Source organism: Podarcis vaucheri, assembly GCF_965113315.1.
Source record: "Podarcis vaucheri genome assembly, chromosome: 9".
NCBI classification, from domain to species: domain Eukaryota; kingdom Metazoa; phylum Chordata; class Lepidosauria; order Squamata; family Lacertidae; genus Podarcis; species Podarcis vaucheri.
Window position 1 is genome coordinate 5,427,475 of NC_138767.1, and position 20,444 is coordinate 5,447,918.

Consider the following 20,444-nt stretch of genomic DNA (forward strand, 5'->3'; position numbering starts at 1 on the left):
GAAGAAAACAGGCAGCGTTATTTCCACAGACCCTCAACATATTGCTCTTTTTTGTAAGGAAAGCCACAGCTCGCCTCTAATATTGTATCATCGTCTATTCTTTCAAGTTATTTTATTGTGACGCAATGACTGTTGCCTCATAACTTACATCACCACTTTTTTTGTAGTGAGCATTTCTTCCAAGTTAGTCCCCATACAATAGGTTTTACTAAATCCTGAAGAATTAGCCAAAGCTGAAATTCTGCAGGCTATTATAATCTCAACACAATGAGGAAATATTCCTATGTAAAAGCTTGGTCCTGCTGACCAGCTTCATGCTATTGACAATAATTTGGCAGTTTGGACTCGCAAAGGAAGGAAATATTATCAGAGCAGTCACACAGTGCCACATTTGTGGGGCTGAATCTTTATAGACTGCAGCTGGGGGGTGCCACACATTTTAACCCCCACCCCAATATTAAAATGATCTGATATTTTGCCTGAAAACGTCCAGTCCAACAATGGATGTATCTCAAAAAATTAGCATAGTCCCCTCACTTATATTCAGTTTTGCTCTCTTCTTTCACATCAAGGACTGCAATGACATCTCCTAACTAATTCACATATCGCAGACACAGGAATAAGGTTAACAACTCAGGGGGTGCTTCTTCAATACAGGCAACTGCTTCCATGTAGAAATTTCATTTGTGTAGATATATATATTCTGTCACATCTGACCCAACATATGCACGCAAACGTAAATGCATCAAGCGCTCCAGAATCTCAAAATAGGTTGGGCTTGCCAGCATCCAGCCTAAAAATACCACAAAACATTATGACTGAACAAAAACATAAGCACCCTTCAAAAGGAATGGAACGATAAAAGCGCCATTCTTAATTTTAAAAAAATTTCTCCTGCTAAGAAACCACTAAAATCTGCTGGGGGGGAATCAAATATCATTGTAGTTAAAGCAAGGACCTTGGCTGAAAGGTTGACAGAACCTCTGAAGGTCTGTCTGAATAAATGTGAATTTGGGACAGGATCAGAGAAGTCCCAGCTTTCATTGGGGAAATGCCGGGTTTTGTTTCCTTGCACAAGAGGAAGTCATGAAATATGCTGCCTCTTGCCTTTGGCACAATATCTGGGCAGCTAGGCTGCGACCCACAAGTTTAAGCTTGAGAGAGAACAATAACTGCGACCCACCAAGTTTAAGCTTGAGAGAGAACAATATTTCCTCTCTTTTGCCAACCCAAGGAGAATAGTAGCTATGATCAGAAAGCCGAACCACCAAATTATTGGTATTTTTTAATTATGCCACCCGATACAACTCAGATCTTTCCCTATCTCTGCTGATGCTGAACCACAGCCTGAAGAAATGGGTGGTGAGAGATTCTCTGGGGCTTAATCCTCACAGCTCTATTCCAAATGACAGGCTGTAGTCTTTGCTACAGGCCAGGAAGAAGTCTGATCCCCCAAAGCAAAGCGAGACGGATGCCGTTTTTGTACGGACTGGACCAGACCGTGGCCTACGAACTGTTCTTAAATTTGGTAAGAATTCTCATCCCAAAAAACAACAGCATAACACTACTGGAATGCAAAATTAGAGCCAGTTTCAATAATTGCTCAAGAGCAATTCTTTCCTGTTTAGCAACTGGACAACAAAATATAAGCCAACTGGGAAAGCAGTTAAAAACATCATGATGTAGCTACATACAGGCAAGAATACTGCCCAATTCCATCCCGTGAGTATAAAGGTGTTTGCTTCTTACCTTCCCACAATAAGCCATGTACATTTCGTTTTGTATTTATAGTTTCCAGGTCCATCTGTTACATACCCCGAACTTCCAGTAAGCCTGTGAAGAGAAACTAAAAATGTAGCATCCCGTCATGATTCAGTACTTCTTTTTTACTTTTTAAAAAACTTCAATATGAATACAGCCAATAAATTATCCTTATCCTCTCGTAATTATCCTTCCCCCTCCTTTCAGCAAAGTGCTGTCATCTCTTCTTGCCAAAGTGTTTTAAAAGTATCTCCTCACACCCTTTGTGGAAATGTTAAAATATTGCTAGAGATATTTTTTTATTATTCTGTGATACTAGAGATCCTAATATGGATTTTGTTGACAAACTATTTAAAAGGGACCTCAAGCATCCGGCATACAGTTACAGTTTTTTAGAAAATCCATTCTATCTGCCCCCGGATTCACTAGCAATAAAGTCTCTCCAAAGTTAGTATTCTGAGATTTTCTGAGAGTATACAAATTCAGAATTTCTACTAGGAGGTACAAATTCAGAGGTCAAGGAGAACAGGTTTTTTTCTCATCATTATCACCATGAAGCAAACCAAGGGTGCATACCTGCATCACCCGACACAGAATGATATCCAATTAAATCATACCAGAATAGACCCATGGATTCCAACATGTCTGCTATGAGTATTACTTAGCTGGAGGTCACCTGCTACTTAGAATTATATCTGTTTAACAAGGGCAAACAACTATTAGACGTCTGGCATGACTGGCACTGTTATGATTGACCAGCTTTCTAGGAAACTATCACACCACAGCCTCAGTCCAAATTAAAGGTAAAAAAGGTAAAGGACCCCTGAGAGTTAAGTCCATTCGCAGACGACTCTGGGGTTGTGGTGCTCATCTCGCTTTACAGGCCGAGGGAGCCGGCGTTTGTCCGCAGACAGTTTTTCCAGGTCATGTGGCCAGCATGACTAAGCTGCTTCTGGCGAAACCAGAGCAGCACACGGAAACTCTGTTTACCTTCCCACCGTAGTGGTATCTATTTATCTACTTGCACTTTTTGGTGTGTTTTCGAATTGCTAGGTTGGCAGGAGCTGGGACCGAGCAATGGGAGCTCACCCCGTCGCAGGGATTCGAACCGCCGACCTTCCAATCGGCAAGCCCTAGGCTCAGTGGTTTAGACCACAGCGCTACCTGTACCAGTCCAAATTAGCCTGCTGCAAAGAAGTTAAACGAAACACGCCCTTTGTTGCAGAATTCGACACATAGCATTGGGCCACTGCTCTCATTTTTGCCTTAGTATACTGAATAAACGCCAGATAACTATGCCTGACCCCATACTTCCTATACTGGGTACTTCCAACTGAGCATGTCCATAGCAAATATGGCATCAGCATACATTTGCACACTCCAAAGACAGATTCCAACAATTTGCCATGGGGAAAAGCGAGACCTGTCTTTTCCAGGGACATTAATCACTGGCATGCAGAATCAGAAGTACAATGAACTAGACTTGCAGGCAGACGCTGTGAGAGTCTACCCGCAGTCTCTCTTTTTTTCTTTTGAAGGTCAGCGTACCCATAAGCCTTTCCAATTGCTCAAAACCAAGTTTCCCTGCCATCAGTCCCTCATGCCGCAGGAACTTGTAGGAATATCGCGGAGTGGGGCAGTGGGGTCCGGAGGGAGCCCACTTCCCCACCAGCGATATCCCTACAGGAACTGAATAATCACTGTTCTTTTTACAGTCCCTGCTGCTTTTCAAAGTGGAGGATCTTGTGCTAATTTTAACAGCCCATAACAACTTGGTCCCAAGAAACATTAAGGGCTGCCCAATTCTTTAAGGACTGCCCAATCGCCAAAGTCTCAGAGAGTTGCTGGTGGCCCCACAGGGAGAGCCCAATTACAGTGGTGCCTCGCAAGACGAAAATAATCCGTTCCGCGAGTCTCTTCGTCTAGCGGTTTTTTCGTCTTGCGAAGCAACCCTATTAACGGCTTAGCGGATTAGCGCTATTAGCGGTTTAGCAGCTATTAAAGGCTTAGCGGCTTAGAAAAAGAGAGGGGGAACGGAAAAAATCACAAGACTCGCAAGACGTTTTCGTCTTGCGAAGCGCATCAAAAAACGGAAAACCCTTTCGTCTAGCGGGTTTTTCGTCTTGCAAGGCATTCGTCTTGCGGGGCACCACTGTATGTGGAAATTTCTTCCGGCTGAGATCAGGCAAACTATAGCAGCTTGGTGATAATTATTTTTATTATTATTATTATTTCAGTAGGCATCTTAAGTAAGCTTTTCTGATGTTGTGGTTATTTTTAATTGATTTTATCCTCTGCATCTCTTTTGTAACCTAACTTAAAACTACAGTTTTATGTGGCGTATGACTTGTGACAGCAAACAGATGCATAAAACCATTCATTGCTCAGAGCTAGATGAAGGTGCACCTCTTCTGCTACGAATGCACAGAGAGAAAAATGATTGGCAGCTGAGATTGGAATGAAAGTGACAAATTCCACAGATAAATTATAGCAATCATTTCTTAAAAGGAAGCTAACCCAGAGTCCACACAGATGTAATTGGACGCAGTTGGACATCTCTTGTCAAATACTTGTGTTTGCCCACTAGACCTCATTGCCTTTGCATTTTGTGAACTGGACAGAGCGGTACAAGGTGACAGCAGTGGAGTTCAAAGCATAATTCTGGGATGTTGGGAACCAGGCAGACACCCCCAACAAGACCCCTATATATGTGTGGGGAAGGTGCATGAGAACCACCATACAGTGCTACCTTGGTTCTCAAACACCGAAAACCCAGAAGTAAGTGTTCCAGTTTTCAAAAGCCGAACGTCCAATGCAGCTGTTGGCTATTGTTTCCAGGGCGCCTGCACCAATCAGAAGCTGCGCCTTGGTTTTCGAACATTTCAGAAGTCACAGACTTCCAGAATGGATTAAGTTTGGCGCGTTTGTTTTTGCTACTTATTTTGCGTTTTTGTTTTTGAGGCTTTTTCGGTTAGTTCGTTTTTGTGACTGTGTGGAACCCAGTTCAGCTACTGATTGATTGGCTGATTGTGTGACTGCGGAAATGGATAAAAGCCCCCCATCCAAACATTAGTGCAGGTAAGGAAAATTTTAATTTTAATTTTTTTAATCTACAATACTGTCTTATTTATTTTATAGTACAATACATTGATTATTGCTTTTATTTTATGGATCCATGGTCTCGTTAGATAGTAAAATTCATGTTAAATTGCTGTTTTAAGGGTTGCTTTTAAAAGTCTGGAACGGATTAATCCATTTTGCATTACTTTCTATGGGAAAGCGTGCCTTGGCTTTGGAACGCTTTGCTTTTGGAATGGACTTCTGGAACGGATTAAGTTTAAGAACCAAAGTACCACCGTACTTCTCAAAGGGGCTTTGCCTCATCTGCTGCTGGTAGCTGTGCAAGGCAAAGGAACAACCCTAGCTTTTCCAAATCTTTGCAAGCTTCAGAGTTGAAGGAATTTCACACATCTGTTTGATAATGTGCCATCACCAGGGATTGAGATGCAAGGTCCAGAAAAGGGCAATTTCAGATTCTGACTAGTCCCGCACAAGCAGCTACAGAATGATAAGAAGGATTGTTCGTTTTAGTGACTTTATATTCATTACAGGCTGCTACTGAAATTTCCCTGCACCTGAACCTTGTAGCATGGCTGTTTCTTTTAGGCGGAACAGAAGAGGTTGAATGTTTAACAGCCCTGAGAAATTCGGCGTACAGCGCAGGTGCCTAATTTGATCTTGTTTTCTCCAAAGCATGACCTTTAGAGAGCAGCGCAACCCTCCGAATCTAAATGTGCAAAGAGCACCCGTGTATCAATTGAGTCGGCACCCTGCCGGTAATTGATAGCAAACAAACAGACTTTGGTAGCTCAAACAAACCTTGTCGAAACGGCAAAAGATCTTGTGCAATCTGCCCTTCTCCCAAACAACTTCACTACGCAGAAATCGTTACAACTGACCTACTCTGAAAGCAATTACTGCAGCTTTCACAGTACAAATAGCACCGCAAATGTCTCCAGCATTGCTGGCAAGACCCAAGGGGGAAAGTGAAAAGTTCTGTTAGAAAATGAATCTGCCCAGATCTCAACTGCTCCACCTGAAAAGGGACACCAGGATACCTCTAAGAGGTCAAGAACAGGAGAATTTCCAATAACAGCCTATAAATGATTTACTTGCTGTTATGTGTTTGTGGGTGCCCTGAACCACTGCAGACTTCTGGGTGGTGGGGTTTAATCAGTACCTTGAGAATTAAGGTGAGCTGACAGATGTTGGATTTAGCAAGGAAAAAAATGTAGACTGAGCTAGTCCTTCCAGGCTGGGGCATTGCCTGGGCATAAGTTATTAAGAAATGCAAGGATGCTGATGGACAGTCATCAGTGCATCAAGGGAAGACCCTAGAATCTGTGAGACAGGGGTTGCCAGGGTTACAACAGGCAGAGAAATGTTTAGCATTCCAGTTTAGCCTGAAGGTAAAACAGTGTGGCCATGCTGCATGTGGCTTGGGTTGCATTTTGCAAGGGTTTGGGAGAAGAAGGGAGGAGCCAGAACTGCATTCAGGGCTGGCTGGGAACGGTTGCACCAAGAGACCAGGGAGCATGACTGGTTTCTGCTCTGGACCCAAGCTTGCTGAAGCTATGGGAGAAGCAGCAAGAGACACCTCCACTAAGGCGTGAATATGTGTAAATAAACCATATTTCTTAAATACACTACAGTCTCATAAAAAGGTAAAGCTAAAGGGACCCCTGACCATTATATCCAGTCGCAGATGACTCTGGGGTTACGGCACTCATCTCACTTTATTGGCCGAGGGAGCCGGCATACAACTTCCGGGTCATGTGGCCAGCATGACTAAGCCGCTTCTGGCGAACCAGAGCAGCGCACGGAAACGCCATTTACCTTCCCACCAGAGCAGTACCTATTTATCTACTTGCACTTTTATGTGCTTTCGAACTGCTAGGTTGGCAGGAGCAGGGACCGAGCAACGGGAGCTCACCCCGTTGTGGGGATTCGAACCTCCGACCTTCTGATCGGCAAGCCCTAGGCTCTGGGGTTTAACCCACAGCGCCACCCGCATCCCCTACAATCTCATGCCTAGTCCTTAAAAGCTTAGTGGGCAGTGTGCAACCTGTTGGGACATCTTCACTGCAGCTCTGAATGTCTCTTGAATGGTTCCTGAACTCCTTATTTGTGACCCTTGAATTTTGCATCTGCTGCCATGCCTGTACTGTTGCTTGCCTGGATAAAGAGCTCTTTCTTACTTGCACCTAAAAGCCTCTGTCCACATGTGTTGGGGAGGAAGGAGGGCAGCAAGAGACTGAGGCTGAGCACCACTTATGCATACAAGAAGCCATGAGGTTGCCATTATACCTGAAAGAGGACAAAGTTATTAACCAACGCCAATGCTTGAGTTTCACACTGCAATAGTTCACTAAAGATAGCTATGCCAAAGTCACATTTGCAGCAGACAGGAATCATTCATCGCCGTCTCATCTTCAGCATTTATATAAGCACACTTGACTATACAGAACTTTAGTGAAAACAGATTTCAGGTATGCAATGAAAATTGAGGGAGATGTTCCATTCATTGCTTTGTAATAAACTTCAACAGACAAAGATAAGCCCAAGTTAAAACAATGTTTGGTTAAAAACCCATTTTAATTATGTTTTCTCTGCAGCAGACCAGCTGACATTTAACTGCTTATTTTGTTTCGCAAAAAAAATATCAATTGACTGACGGAGTTAATTTGGCGGAGAAAATTACTGCAACTTCTTCCATGCCAGCCTTTGGGATAAAGGACTAGGCATGTTAAAATGACAACAAAATAAGTTATTGTCTACTAGATGTCGGGTAAAGATAGGAGTCAAGACTAAACTGTGTCAGTTACACCTATAATCAGAAGAATTTAACAGACTTAATTGGGTTTGAACCTTTTCACATCCATTGCTTTCTGTACTGAGGATAATTTATATGTCAATGTGGTACCCTCCAGGTTCCTGATTAAGTTTATCATCATTAATCATTGTGACCTTATAAAACAGTCAACAATTCATCAACATCCTTACTGCAATCACCGCAGAAAGGCAGATTTTTAAAATCGGAGTTGAATCACAAAAAATCACCTAATTCACACCCTAACCAAAAACTGAAGCCTAAACTCATCGTTTCACAGGCACAAACACTACAGGGATTCATAATAGGGCATTTTTAGTAACAGCACCCTGGCTCTGGATTATGGTGGAATCAACAATACCTAATTTTCAGCACCAGATGAAAAGCTCCACTTATCCAGGGCTTTTGACTATATTAGCCTAGTTATAAAATGGGACAGACTGTCTGAATTGAACAGTAATTTTATTGACTGGCTTTATATATTTTGTATACCGCCCTGTGATCATTTTGCAATGAAGGGGGTGGTTTTTTATATATAAATAAGTAAGTAACACTTTAAATTCCAGTCATCAGGTTGCCTAGATGCCCAGAAAATTTATGCAGGCAGATAAAGATTTGAACAGATTTTTCCAAGGCACGGTATCAACCCCAATATGGGTTTTATAGCGTATATAACTGCAGCATAACTTGCAGCACAGCAATGGGTTTCTGTGACTGGCAGGTCTCAAGTTGTCTAGCTGCCCAGAAATTTCATGCCGGCGGATAAAGATTTGAACAGATTTTTCCAAGCTACGGTATCAGCTCCAATCTAGAGTTTACCAGTATGTCAGGGGATGGTTAGCTGCTTGTGCTTAAAATTGTGCCCCTTCAGAGTTTGTGCGACCCCACAAACCTCTGTGTGTGACAGAGCTCCTCAGACATGTCTGCTCTAGTCACTAGTAGAGTCTGACAGTGGCTGTCTGCGGAAGCGCTTCCAGCAAAGAAGTTCCTTAACGGAAACGCGTCTCCTGGACTCACGACGTGGCAGCTTCCGGCGAAGCATGGGTCTCCCTGCAGTAGCTTCTGACACCTCCCCGCTATTTTCGCTCGAAGTGTCTCTCACCCCTTTCTCTCCCCTGCTGCTTCCTGCCTGGGCTGCTGCGTCTCTCTCAGCATTACTGAGATCCTCCTCCAGAGAACCCGCGCTCCCCCTGCTGGTCCCTGCTTTGGCTGTTGACTCTCTCCCAGTCTCTGGGAGCCTTACCACTTCCCTTTCCTCCGATGTCAGTTCCCTGACATCCACCTCCCCTCCAGGGCCCCCCTCTCCCCCGCCCCTACTTTCTCCTCTGGGCGGTGAGGAGCTGAAACCCCTAAAAGAATCCTCTTCATCTTCAGACGTCTCGAACAATTCCCTCCATCGGTCTTCATTCCGACTCGCTGAATCCTCCTCCACCTCGGAATCAGCGAACCCCTCCAACTCTTCTTCGTCGTCGGTGGTGGCGAAGTATTCCCTCCGGAACCTTGCCACTGGCTGGGGTTTTCTAGGGAATCTCTGATGAAAAGTTTCAATCAAAACCTCGTCATCTACATCCTCTGCCCTGACCCAGGTGTTTTCCGACTCCGGCTCCCCTTCCCACATTACCAAATACTCTACTTGCTCTCCCCTCCACCTGGAATCGAGAATCTCCGCTACATGGTAGCTGTGTTCTTTTTCCTCCATAGCTGGTCCCCTATTGACCCTCCCCTCTCTGTCCCCTATATACGGTGACAGCAATGATCTGTGGAACACTGGGTGCAACTTCATGTGGTTCGGTAACCGGAGTCTGAAAGCCACTGGGTTGACCTGTTGCGTGACTTCAAATGGGCCCAGTCTTTTGGGTCTTAACTTCTTACAACCTCCTTTAAATGGTAACCCTTGGGTGGACAGCCACACCTGGTCCCCCACCCTAATGCTTTCCCCTTCCCTTCTGGTTTTGTCTGCCTGCCTCTTATATTCCTCCTTCGCCCTGTTTAAATTAAGTTGGAGCTGGCGATGGATCGCTTCCATTTCTTCAACGAACTGTTCTGCGGCAGGAACGCTCCAGTTCTCCCCCTCCCCCCCTGGGAAGGCTCGGGGATGACACCCGTGATTGGCCAAAAAAGGGCTCATCCCCGTGGACACGTTCTCTGCATTGTTATAGGCAAATTCTGCCAACGCCAGCTTCTCCACCCAATCATTCTCTCTGTCATTCACATAACACCTCAAATATTGCTGGAGGACACCATTAGCTCTTTCCGCCTGCCCATTGGTTTCTGGATGACGGGCAGTGGAAAAATTCACCTCTACGTGCAATAAGCTCATGAGCTTCCTCCAGAACCTGGAAGTAAATTGTTTCCCTCGGTCCGAAACCACCCTCAAGGGGGCACCATGCAACCTAAACACATTTTCCACAAACAATTTAGCGGTTTCTTCTGCTGTGACCGCATGTGAGCAGGCTATAAAGTGGGCCATCTTGGTTAACAGGTCTACCACAACCATAATGGCTGTCTTCCCTTTGGACCTGGGCAGATCAGTCATGAAATCTATTGCCACTGCCTCCCATGGTCTTTCCGGCGTGGGTAGTGGTTCTAATAAACCTGCCGGTGCCCGCCTCTCCCCCTTGGCTCGTTGACATCGGTCACACCCTCTCACATATTCACGCACATCTTCCCTGACCTTGGGCCACCAGAATTCCCTGGTAACCAGCCACATGGTTTTGTGTTGCCCAAAATGCCCTGCTGTGGGGCTATCGTGCAGTTGCTTGAGTACCTTTTCCCTCAATTCCCCTTCAGGTATGTATAACGCTCCCTTGTAGTACAACGCCCCGTTTCTCTCCTCAAAACCCCCGGGTTTGTCTCCCTCCCTCCTGAGACCCCTGAGTTTGTCCTGGGCGTATTCATCCTGCACCGTTCCCTCTACCAGTTCCCTTTGCCCCACCAAAGCCGCCCCACACACCCAGCGGTCCTCGGGAATAACATGGGTCTCTTCGGGTGCACCCTCTCCCTCCAAATATTCAGGTTTGCGTGAGAGAGCGTCCGCCCTAACGTTCTCCGGGCCTGGTACGTAACAAATCTCAAAGTTAAATTTGGAGAACTCCTGGGCCCATCTCAACTGCCTTTGGTTGAGCACTCGCGCAGTTCTCCAATACTCTAGATTCTTATGGTCCGTGCACACTTGCACCTTCTGTTGTGCACCAATTAGTAGGTGCCTCCATCTCCGGAAGGCCTCATAAATCGCAAGAAGTTCCCGGTCGTGCACCGTGTAGTTTCTCTCAGATTTGTTCAGCTTTCGCGAAAAGAAGGCACACGGTCGCCACTCTGACCCCTCCTTCCCCGGCTGCAGAAGAAGCACCGCCCCTATGGCTCTGTCAGAAGCGTCTGTTTCGACCCTCAGCTTTTTTTGTAAATCCACATGTAGAAGTTGTTCGTCAGAGGCGAAGGCCCTTTTCAGTTCCTCAAACGCTCGCTCCGCCTCCCCCGTCCAAACAAACTTCTTTTTGCTGCTGAGACAGTCCGTGATGGGCGCCGTCAGGTGGGCGAAGTTTCGGATGAACTTACGATAAAAGTTTCCAAACCCTAGGAACCTCTGCACATCCTTCTTGGTCTTGGGTGTTTTCCATTCCAGCACCGCTTGAACCTTGCCGGGGTCCATGGCCAACCCCTTGTCTGACAATCGGTACCCCAGGAATTCCACCTCCTTGGTATGAAACTGACACTTCTCCAGTTTCACCCACAATCTGTTGGCTTGCAGCCTGCTCAACACTTCTCTGACGTCTCTCACATGTTGCTCCTCATTCTCCGAATACACCAACACGTCATCTAAGAAGGCCACGCAATTCTTGTAGAGCAAAGGCCCCAGTACATGGTTCATAAAGGCTTGAAAACACGCGGAGCCTGTTTGTAATCCAAAAGGCATAACGAGGTATTCAAATGCCCCCAAAGGGGTGAACATGGTGGTCTTCCATTCATCCCCTTTCCTTATACGTATCAGGTTGTACGCCCCCCTTAGGTCCAGCTTTGTAAAAATCTTTCCTTTTCGCACCCTGGTCAAAATATCATCAATCCTGGGCATAGGAAAAGCCGCCGGCTCTGTCACTGCATTTAGGGCCCGAAAGTCACATACCAGCCTCGGCTTGTCCGTGTTTTTTTTATCCACAAAAAACACTGGGCTACCCCCCGCTGCCTTGGACTCTCTGATGAAGCCTCTCTTCAGGTTCTTGTCAATGAACGCTCGCAACTCCTGCATCTCCCTGTCTGACATGGCATACAACTTGCCTACAGGAAGCTGTGCTCCAGGGAGTAAATTGATCTGGCAATCAAAGGGCCTATGCGGGGGTAGTTGGTCCGCTTCCTTCTCGCTGAACACGTCGCTGAGATCAGCATACTGTGGTGGCACCTTCCCCTTCTCCATCACTTCCGTCCCTGCTAGGGTGGCTTGGGCCCCTGCTGACCCCTTTTCCCCCCTGCAGTGTTCCAAGCAATGTGCTGAACCGAAGGAAACCACTCTTTGATGCCAGCCCACCAGCGGATCATGTAGGGCTAGCCAGCTCATTCCCAAAATAATGGGAGCGCCTCCCAAGGTGGCCACATTAAACGCTATCAGTTCTGTGTGCCTCGCCACCCTCATTATCATTGGGACGGTCTGCAAGCTGACGCCTCCTCCCAACAGTTCCCTGCCATCAATCGTGGTCACCTGCAGGGGGTTGCTTAAAGGGATAGTCTGTATCTGGTGCTCAGCAGCAAACTCCTTGCTCATGAAATTGCAGGAGCTGCCTGAGTCCAACAGCGCCTTTATTTTTAGGGGGTGTCCATTTTGCAGCTCTAGAGACACTTCAATCACTAGAGCAGGTCGAGGAGCTTCTGGCACTGGCACTTGGGGAAGGGGCACTTTCACTGCTCTTTGGCCTGGCTGCAGTGCCCTGCTGGCAACCAGGCGTTGGCTTTTACCTGCTCCGTTTCTCCCTGCTCTTCCCCCTCAACAGCTCCCACCATCCCTTGCCATTCCTTCCTCTGGGGGCAGACTCTGGCAAAGTGGCCTGGCTGTTGGCAGAGATAGCATTTCCGGGCTCCCTTTCCCTCCTTCTTCGCCCCCTCACTGGGCTTTGAAACTGCGCGCGCGCGGGCTGTTCCGATTTCCATCGGCTCTGCTGGCGGGAAAGCTGGCTCAGGAATGTCTGGAATGCGTAACTCCTTCCAACGTTCCCCTCTCCCTTCCCGCCTCTCCAAGGCTCTTGCCTCCTGGCGCGCTCCAATGGTCAGCGCAGATTTGGTCAGCTGATCCATAGACCCCGCCCTGGGGCTCCTGGCCAGCTCGTCTTTCACAGCTGAAGAAAGACCTTCTTCAAATAGCATCTGAATGGGTGCCGCCGATAAATCCCACCCCAATCTGTGAATCAGCATGGTAAATTCAGTCCAGTACTCACGGACAGATCTGCTTCCCTGCTTGCAAGCCATTAGCTGTCTGCGTACCACCCCTTCCTCAATATCGCTGGAAAACATGATATCCATTGCACGAAAGAATTTCATAGTGTCCTTTAGGATATCGTTGTGCGTTGCCATCAGGGGTCGAACCCAGTCCCGCGCCCCCTTCTCAAGATGCCCAATTACGAACGCAACTCGCGATTCCTCATCAGGGAACTCATCAAACTGCACATTCAGAGCATATTGCATCTCAGTCCTAAAGGCATGGTAATCCTTGGGGTCCCCCCCAAACTTCTGCACCAATCCTGGTACCTTTCTGGGGAACTGAGTGGTTCTCCCCTTTTTGTCAGCATCCTGAGCCCTTCTCTCCTCGAGCCTCGCCGTCTGCAGCGCAAGTTGGACCTCCAGAGCTTGATACCTTTCTTCCAAGCTTGGACCAGCTCCAACCCCTGCGTCTCCGGTTCCGACTGGGTTGCTCATGATGCTTTCTCCTGCACAGGCAGCGTACAGAGACTGTCAGACTGCTGTCAGGGGATGGTTAGCTGCTTGTGCTTAAAATTGTGCCCCTTCAGAGTTTGTGCGACCCCACAAACCTCTGTGTGTGACAGAGCTCCTCAGACATGTCTGCTCTAGTCACTAGTAGAGTCTGACAGTGGCTGTCTGCGGAAGCGCTTCCAGCAAAGAAGTTCCTTAACGGAAATGCGTCTCCTGGACTCACGACGTGGCAGCTTCCGGCGAAGCATGGGTCTCCCTGCAGTAGCTTCTGACACCTCCCCGCTATTTTCGCTCGAAGTGTCTCTCACCCCTTTCTCTCCCCTGCTGCTTCCTGCCTGGGCTGCTGCGTCTCTCTCAGCATTACTGAGATCCTCCTCCAGAGAACCCGCGCTCCCCCTGCTGGTCCCTGCTTTGGCTGTTGACTCTCTCCCAGTCTCTGGGAGCCTTACCACTTCCCTTTCCTCCGATGTCAGTTCCCTGACACAGTAATTGTAACAAGACTTGCAGCAAGGCGATGGGGTTTCCATGGCCAACAGATCTCAAGTGCCACCACTGTATGCTATAAAGTACTACCAGTGGAATTGTTACGTACTCCCCACTTCCTCATTCAGGAAGAGAAGAGATAAGACTATTTGGGGAATGGGAGCTGAATGACAGTGTGCACTGGAGAATTCGGGGCAGCGTTCGTTCCCAGTTTATGAAGCTGTGCACAAGCACCATGGCGCTGGGTTCCTCCCTCTACTCACATTCACATCCCACCAGGAAGGCACAATGACACTTTACAGCATATGCAAAAGGATGAGGCCTTGCCCGAAGGAGCAGCCAGGCCAATCAGAATTTCAAGTGTGGAAGACAAAGAACAGAGGGAAGGGTAATGAGCAATACATCTGGAGCCTAGCAGATTCTGTTAGCAATCATGCCTTTCCATTTATGTAATCTCTTCCATTTAAAGAGTTCGTTGCAATCACCACGCAGTTATAAGAAGAAAGTATAGATTGCCTACTGACACAACAGTCATATCCCAAAATTAGAAACATACAATATGCCAAAAATGAAGGATCTTGAAATACACAAGCTGGTATCTAACCTAAATTTTCTGCACCTGTGCGCTTCTCAAACATTGGCTGGGATCCAAACTGCTCTGCACGCTGTTTGCCACATGCAGGAGACTTTAAGCTCTCCAGCTTTTCATAGAAACCCAATAGTCCACCCATGCCCACCTCTAAAGGCCAGGACACCTGCCAGAGGAACACCCCATGAGGGAAAGGAGCTACCACGGCAAGGGGGGAGGAACTGGTAACCCCCCCAAAAAAAAAAAAGATTTGAATGCATGCAGCGTATGTTGGGAGATTTGGAACAGACAAAAGGAAGTATTTCTTTGCACAGTGCAGTTAAACAATGAGATTTGCTAACAAAAGATTACCAACCTGGGTGTCTCTAAAAGGTGATTAGACAAATTCATAGCGAATACAGCTGTCAATGGCTACTCCCCACGATGGATGTGTAATACCCTCCAGTGGGCATCATGCCTCTGAACACCCAATGCTGAGGAGTCCAACTGGGAAGAGTGCTCCTACACTCGTGTCATGCTTTGGGGCTTCCCTTGGGCGCCTGGAGAGCACTGCAAGAACGGAATGCTGCTCCAAATAGTCTTAGGTCTGATCCAGCGTTGTTCCACACCCAGGCTTCTCTGGGTCCTGGGCAATGCTTCATGACCACAAGTCTTTGGACCACAAAAGTTACTGCAAACAGCAGGATTCCACCAACTAAAGAAAGTCACCATGTACAAGTCTTCCCATCAACACACATGAAAAGACAAGTGACAGGGAGGTTGTGTTTTTACTCTGCTCACCGATCAATCTCTCAGTAAATGATGTGTCTGTTAGGATATTTCCGTTCCACCTTAAAAGGGAGCAGGCTGTGAGTCACAGAGTCTGCGTATTTCCTGTTCACAGGATGTTTATGTTTTCTGTTGCTTTCGTTTTCTCTCTCTGTCGGAGACACTGACACAGGCAGTCGTGTCTGATCAACGCTGAATAAAGCTTGTAAATAATGCTCTCCTGAGTGCGACTTCTGCTGTCGATTATCTGCTGATAAGAGTGTGCATGAGCTCTGGAATGTGGCAAGATATTTTCTAGAAACTCATGTCGCTAATCGCTGATACTGCGTGCCTACGGGAGATCGATGGATCGTCCGGCAGACGGCTTGGGGCCATGATGGACTTTGTCTCCCTGGCAGTATCCCAACAGTGTCCTCAGTCACGAAGGGTCAACTCCTTCATGCAACATCAACATGTAAGAAGAGCCTCTTGGATCAGAACAAAGGCCCATCTAGTCCAGCTTCCTGGTCTCATAGTGGTCAACAGGTGCCCCAATGGAAGCCCACCAGCAAGACCTGAGGGCAACAGCACTTGCCCACCTGTGATTCCCTGGAACTCAGGCATACTGCCTCTGACAGGGGATGTGGAATGTGGCCATTGGGGTTAGTGGTCACTGAAAGTCTTTTCTTCGTTAATCTTTTCCATCTTCTTTTGAAGCCATTCAAGTAGAGGGACTTCTTTGCCTCCGAACTAGCCAAACAAACAAAAAACTCCAAACGCTGCAACCTTTTCTCATATGGGTGTCACACACCATCACCTTGATTATTCTTGTCACCCTTTTCTGAAGCTTTTCCAATTCTATAGTATCTTTCTTGAGAAGAAGCAACCAGAACTGTACCCAGTATTTCAAATATAGTCCCGCCACAGATTTGTACGGTGGTAGCGTTTTTTATCAATTCCTTTCCTAGTGACCCCTAGCCTGGAATCTTCCCTTTTCACAAACGGTGCCCCCTGGGACAACAATAATTGGAAAAGGGACAACCAAAGTACATTTTGAAAACTGTCAGTCACCAAACAGAATCTATACCATGTCAGTAGAGTGGTACCTCAGGTTAAGAACTTAATTCGTTCCGGAGGTCTGTTCTTAACCTGAAACTGTTCTTAACCTGAAGCACCACTTTAGCTAATGGGGCCTCCCGCTGCTGCCGTGCCGCCAGAGCATGATTTATGTTCTCATCCTGAACCAAAGTTCTTAACCCGAGGTAATATTTCTGAGTTAGCAGAGTCTGTAACCTGAAGTGTATATAACCCGAGGTACCACTGTATGTCAATAGCCATGTCAATACGGGATTGGATTTTTTGTTCCCATCATATGCAAAAATTCTGTAACCCTGCAAGGCGTGTGTGTGTGTAGAGGGAAACCCTTGAGCTGCCACAAATTTTTAGTTTTTTTAAACCAGACACACACCAGGGCTAAGATTTTCACTATCATTATGCTTTTTAAAAATATTGGGAAACAAAGGAAGAACATCAATCACATAAGTACTATAGTGCAGTGGGATCTGGATCATAGTGTGCACATATCAAATTTGGGCTTTACAAAAGTGGTAATACTTTAGCCTAGATTAATGAAGAGTTACCAATTATAAATTTACTCAACTATGTCTCTAATGGCAAAAGCGGATGATAAGATTGTGGCTCCATATCAACTGGACAGTATGCCAAGCTCCAGGGGGTTTCCAGAACCTCCTTGGACAACAGCCCCACTCAATCCGTATTTAGGAAGAACCACCTATGTAGCACAAAGAGGTATAATTGCAGGGAGGCTGCAAATAAGTCTCCAATATACACAAAACTCAATGCTTTCTCTAGAAAATGGCTGTCAACCCAGAATCTTCCTAAAAGCGCAGCTGGCCCCCAGAACAAAGGAGATAAGGAAAAAACTAGATGTTATTTTAGGGCAAGCATAGATGCATATGGTGATTGCGCACATCTTTAACGTTAAATACGTTTCAAGTCAATCCAAGGTTGGTGCATGTTGAAGGGGATGTCAATAAAAGCATTCCATGCAACTTGACATAAAAAGCCCTGTCCTTGTTCTAATGGGGTTCTGTTTGCATCCGGTCTTTGCCAAGCGTATCTACAACTAGCCAAACAAGTATCTGGTAGTTCATCAGTGCTGAAAAATCAACGGGGAGAAATGGAAAAATAGGAAGCCCGCTTCTAGATGCCACGGGAAGGAACCCAGGGAGTCAAGAGTCCATGAAAACGTAACAGCATCGTCCCCCCAATAAGGACAGACACTCCAAAGAAAGACCAGGGCACATATCCAACAGACTGGGTGTGAATAGGAACCTTAGCTTTATCACTCCCTTAGTAGCTTTTCAGCACATTAATTCTCATAACTATCCCACAAATCAATTTGAACTTGAGTTTTGGGGTAAGACAGCATCTCCAACATCCAAATCTGATGTTTCTGACCTGCATTTATAATCCATTCTCTCAGAAAAACAACCCCTACATAGGTTTTCACATTTTGCTTATTCACTGTTATTAAAGTTCGCAGAAAATCGCAGCCTAGCAAATTTAGAAACTGTACACTTGCTCCTTCAGCCAGAGATCATGAAAACAAGAGCAGAGTTGTCTCTTGAGCTCACAGTATGCATGTGTGGTACCTAAGCTACTCTGTAAGGGAGTGTCACAATGTAAGAGGCTGCACCCAGAGTAATATTGGGCAAAAATTACAAGATTTAAGATGACAACACTCTATACAGTGGTACCTTGGGTTAAGTACTTAATTCGTTCCGGAGGTCCGTTCTTAACCTGAAACTGTTCTTAACTTGAAGCACCACTTTAGCTAATGAGGCCTCCTGCTGCTGCCACACTGCCGGAGCCTGATTTCTGTTCTCAACCTGAAGCAAAGTTCTTAACCTGAAGCACTATTTCTGGGTTAGTGGAGTCTATAACCTGAAGGATATGTAACCTGAAGTGCATGTAACCTGAGGTACCACTGTACGCAGCATGGCACCAAAAACTGAACTTGTCATCAACTTTGCATTCTGCTCAGCTAAACATATAAAGCTGCCTTACACCAGGTGAGATTGTTGGCCTATCTAGTTCAATGCTGTCTACACTGACTGGCAGCAGCTCTCCAGGGAACATTCCCAGCCCTACCTAGAGATGTCAGGGATTGTAGCTGGGTAGCAGCATTCACTTCACCACTGAGCCAAAGTGCTTCCATAAACCTGCGAAGTGGCTGTCTTTCCATTCTTGCTATTGAAGAGTTTGGTACAATTTGAAAACTTGCCCAAGAGCTCAGTTCTAAAAGAAAAGCATTTCTCTCTAGCTGAAGAGCTCACAAGCAGAAGCCGCATCAAGCACCATTGCCACTTACAGAAGTGTGTTTTGAGTTCTTCCCTCCAGCAGTAGACCAGCACTCTCAGCGCTACGACAACGGGTGTTGAATTTTGGGCCGCATGTGACTCGCGAATGACAGACACACAATTCAAGTATTTTAATCACTGGAATACTGTCTGTCTGAAGCACTCACCGGGGAGGTGATCCCAAGAAAAAGGCTTCACAATTTGGTCTGAGGCACAAGACTTATCAAGTGACTCACTTGTGGTTAGAATTGTTGACTGATATGTCCAAAACAACACGGATGTTAAAGAAGAGCTACAAAGTGCTTAAATCACAAGATCACCAAATAATTGGGAGGGTTACAAATATTCACAGCACCATGCCTTCAAAATGACTTCAGCAAACAGGATGTAAAATTCCTTAGTGTGCATTCTGAAGCTGTCTTGCCGTTGCAATACTTTAAAAGTCATTCAATTCAGAAACATTTGTTCCACTAGTAGTTATGGCTACATGATCCCAGACAGCAGAAACCCCCAAAGGTGTGGAATCTAGCGAAGGAAAGAAGAGTCCATGGTGTGCCACAAACAGCCTTGCATTCACCTACATTGAACCCAAGTCACTTGGGCACACAAGCAATTCACACTGCCAATAGCTTGCTGCTTATTTTTTTAATTAGAGTACAAAAACGTATAGACAACCTATCATTTCAAGAACTACCAAGGCAGTTGACAAACAAACAAACGCAGTTAAGGACACCCAGCACAGTGAAGGAGGACCCCTTCAGAATTAGGATTATTCCAGCATTCTGTGACCAACAGCCGACAGACAATGCTTCTAAACTTTCAAGTCAAACATAGTTTTGTCCTGCTTGCCCCCACAATTAATAGATATATAGTGACTCTGTATATGGAGGCTCCACTTGACTATGAGGGCCAACAGCTGTTGATAGACCAATGTCCATGGATTTCTTTAATTATTTAAAACAATACAGTGGTGCCTCGCAAGACGAAATAATCCGTTCCGCGAATCTCTTCGTCTAGCGGTTTTTTCGTCTTGCGAAGCAACCCTATTAGCGGATTAGCGGATTAGCGCTATTAGCGGTTTAGCGGATTAGCGGCTATTAAAGGTTTAGTGGCTAAAAGGCTATTAGCGGCTTAGCAGCTTAGAAAAAGGGGGGAGCGGGGGGAAATCGGAACACTCGCAAGACGTTTTCGTCTTGCGAAGCAAGCCCATAGGGAAATTCGTCTTGCGAGGCAGCTAAAAATGGAAAACCCTTTCGTCTAGCGGGTTTTCCGTCTTGCGAGGCATTCGTCTTGCGGGGCACCACTGTAATTCTAACGCACCCTTCCCTGCTGCCTCCCAGCCCAGCCATTACCACATACCAGTATATCAGGAGTGGCTAACCTTTTTTCATGCTTGGCCAACCACCCCAGGACCCAGCAGTGGATATGGTCAAAAATTGGTGAGGCTGCTCCACATTCACACATCCATGGACACATAGCAGAGCAAGAGATTCTAAACAAAAGGTTCCTGCATTGCAAGGTCCCTTCCAACTCTACAATTCTATGATTCCAGATCAGCAAGACAGACAAACTAGACACACACACATGGAAGACGATTTAAAACAAGGAAGAATAGGGTAAAAAAAAAAAAACATTTTGCAGAGTGAACAAAAGGCAAGATGGTTCTGTCTAGAACAGA

The 20,444-nt window shown here is 46.2% G+C and overlaps 1 protein-coding gene across 1 annotated transcript in view; it reads right to left on the bottom strand.

Annotated features, from left to right (window-relative positions):
* ATRN (attractin) overlaps positions 1 to 20,444 on the bottom strand; it is a 167,603-nt gene that overhangs the window by 112,300 nt on the left and 34,859 nt on the right. Inside the window, 1 exon segment of the mRNA XM_082236278.1 lies at positions 1,750 to 1,833. Within this exon segment, the coding sequence (XP_082092404.1) occupies positions 1,750 to 1,833 (84 nt within the window).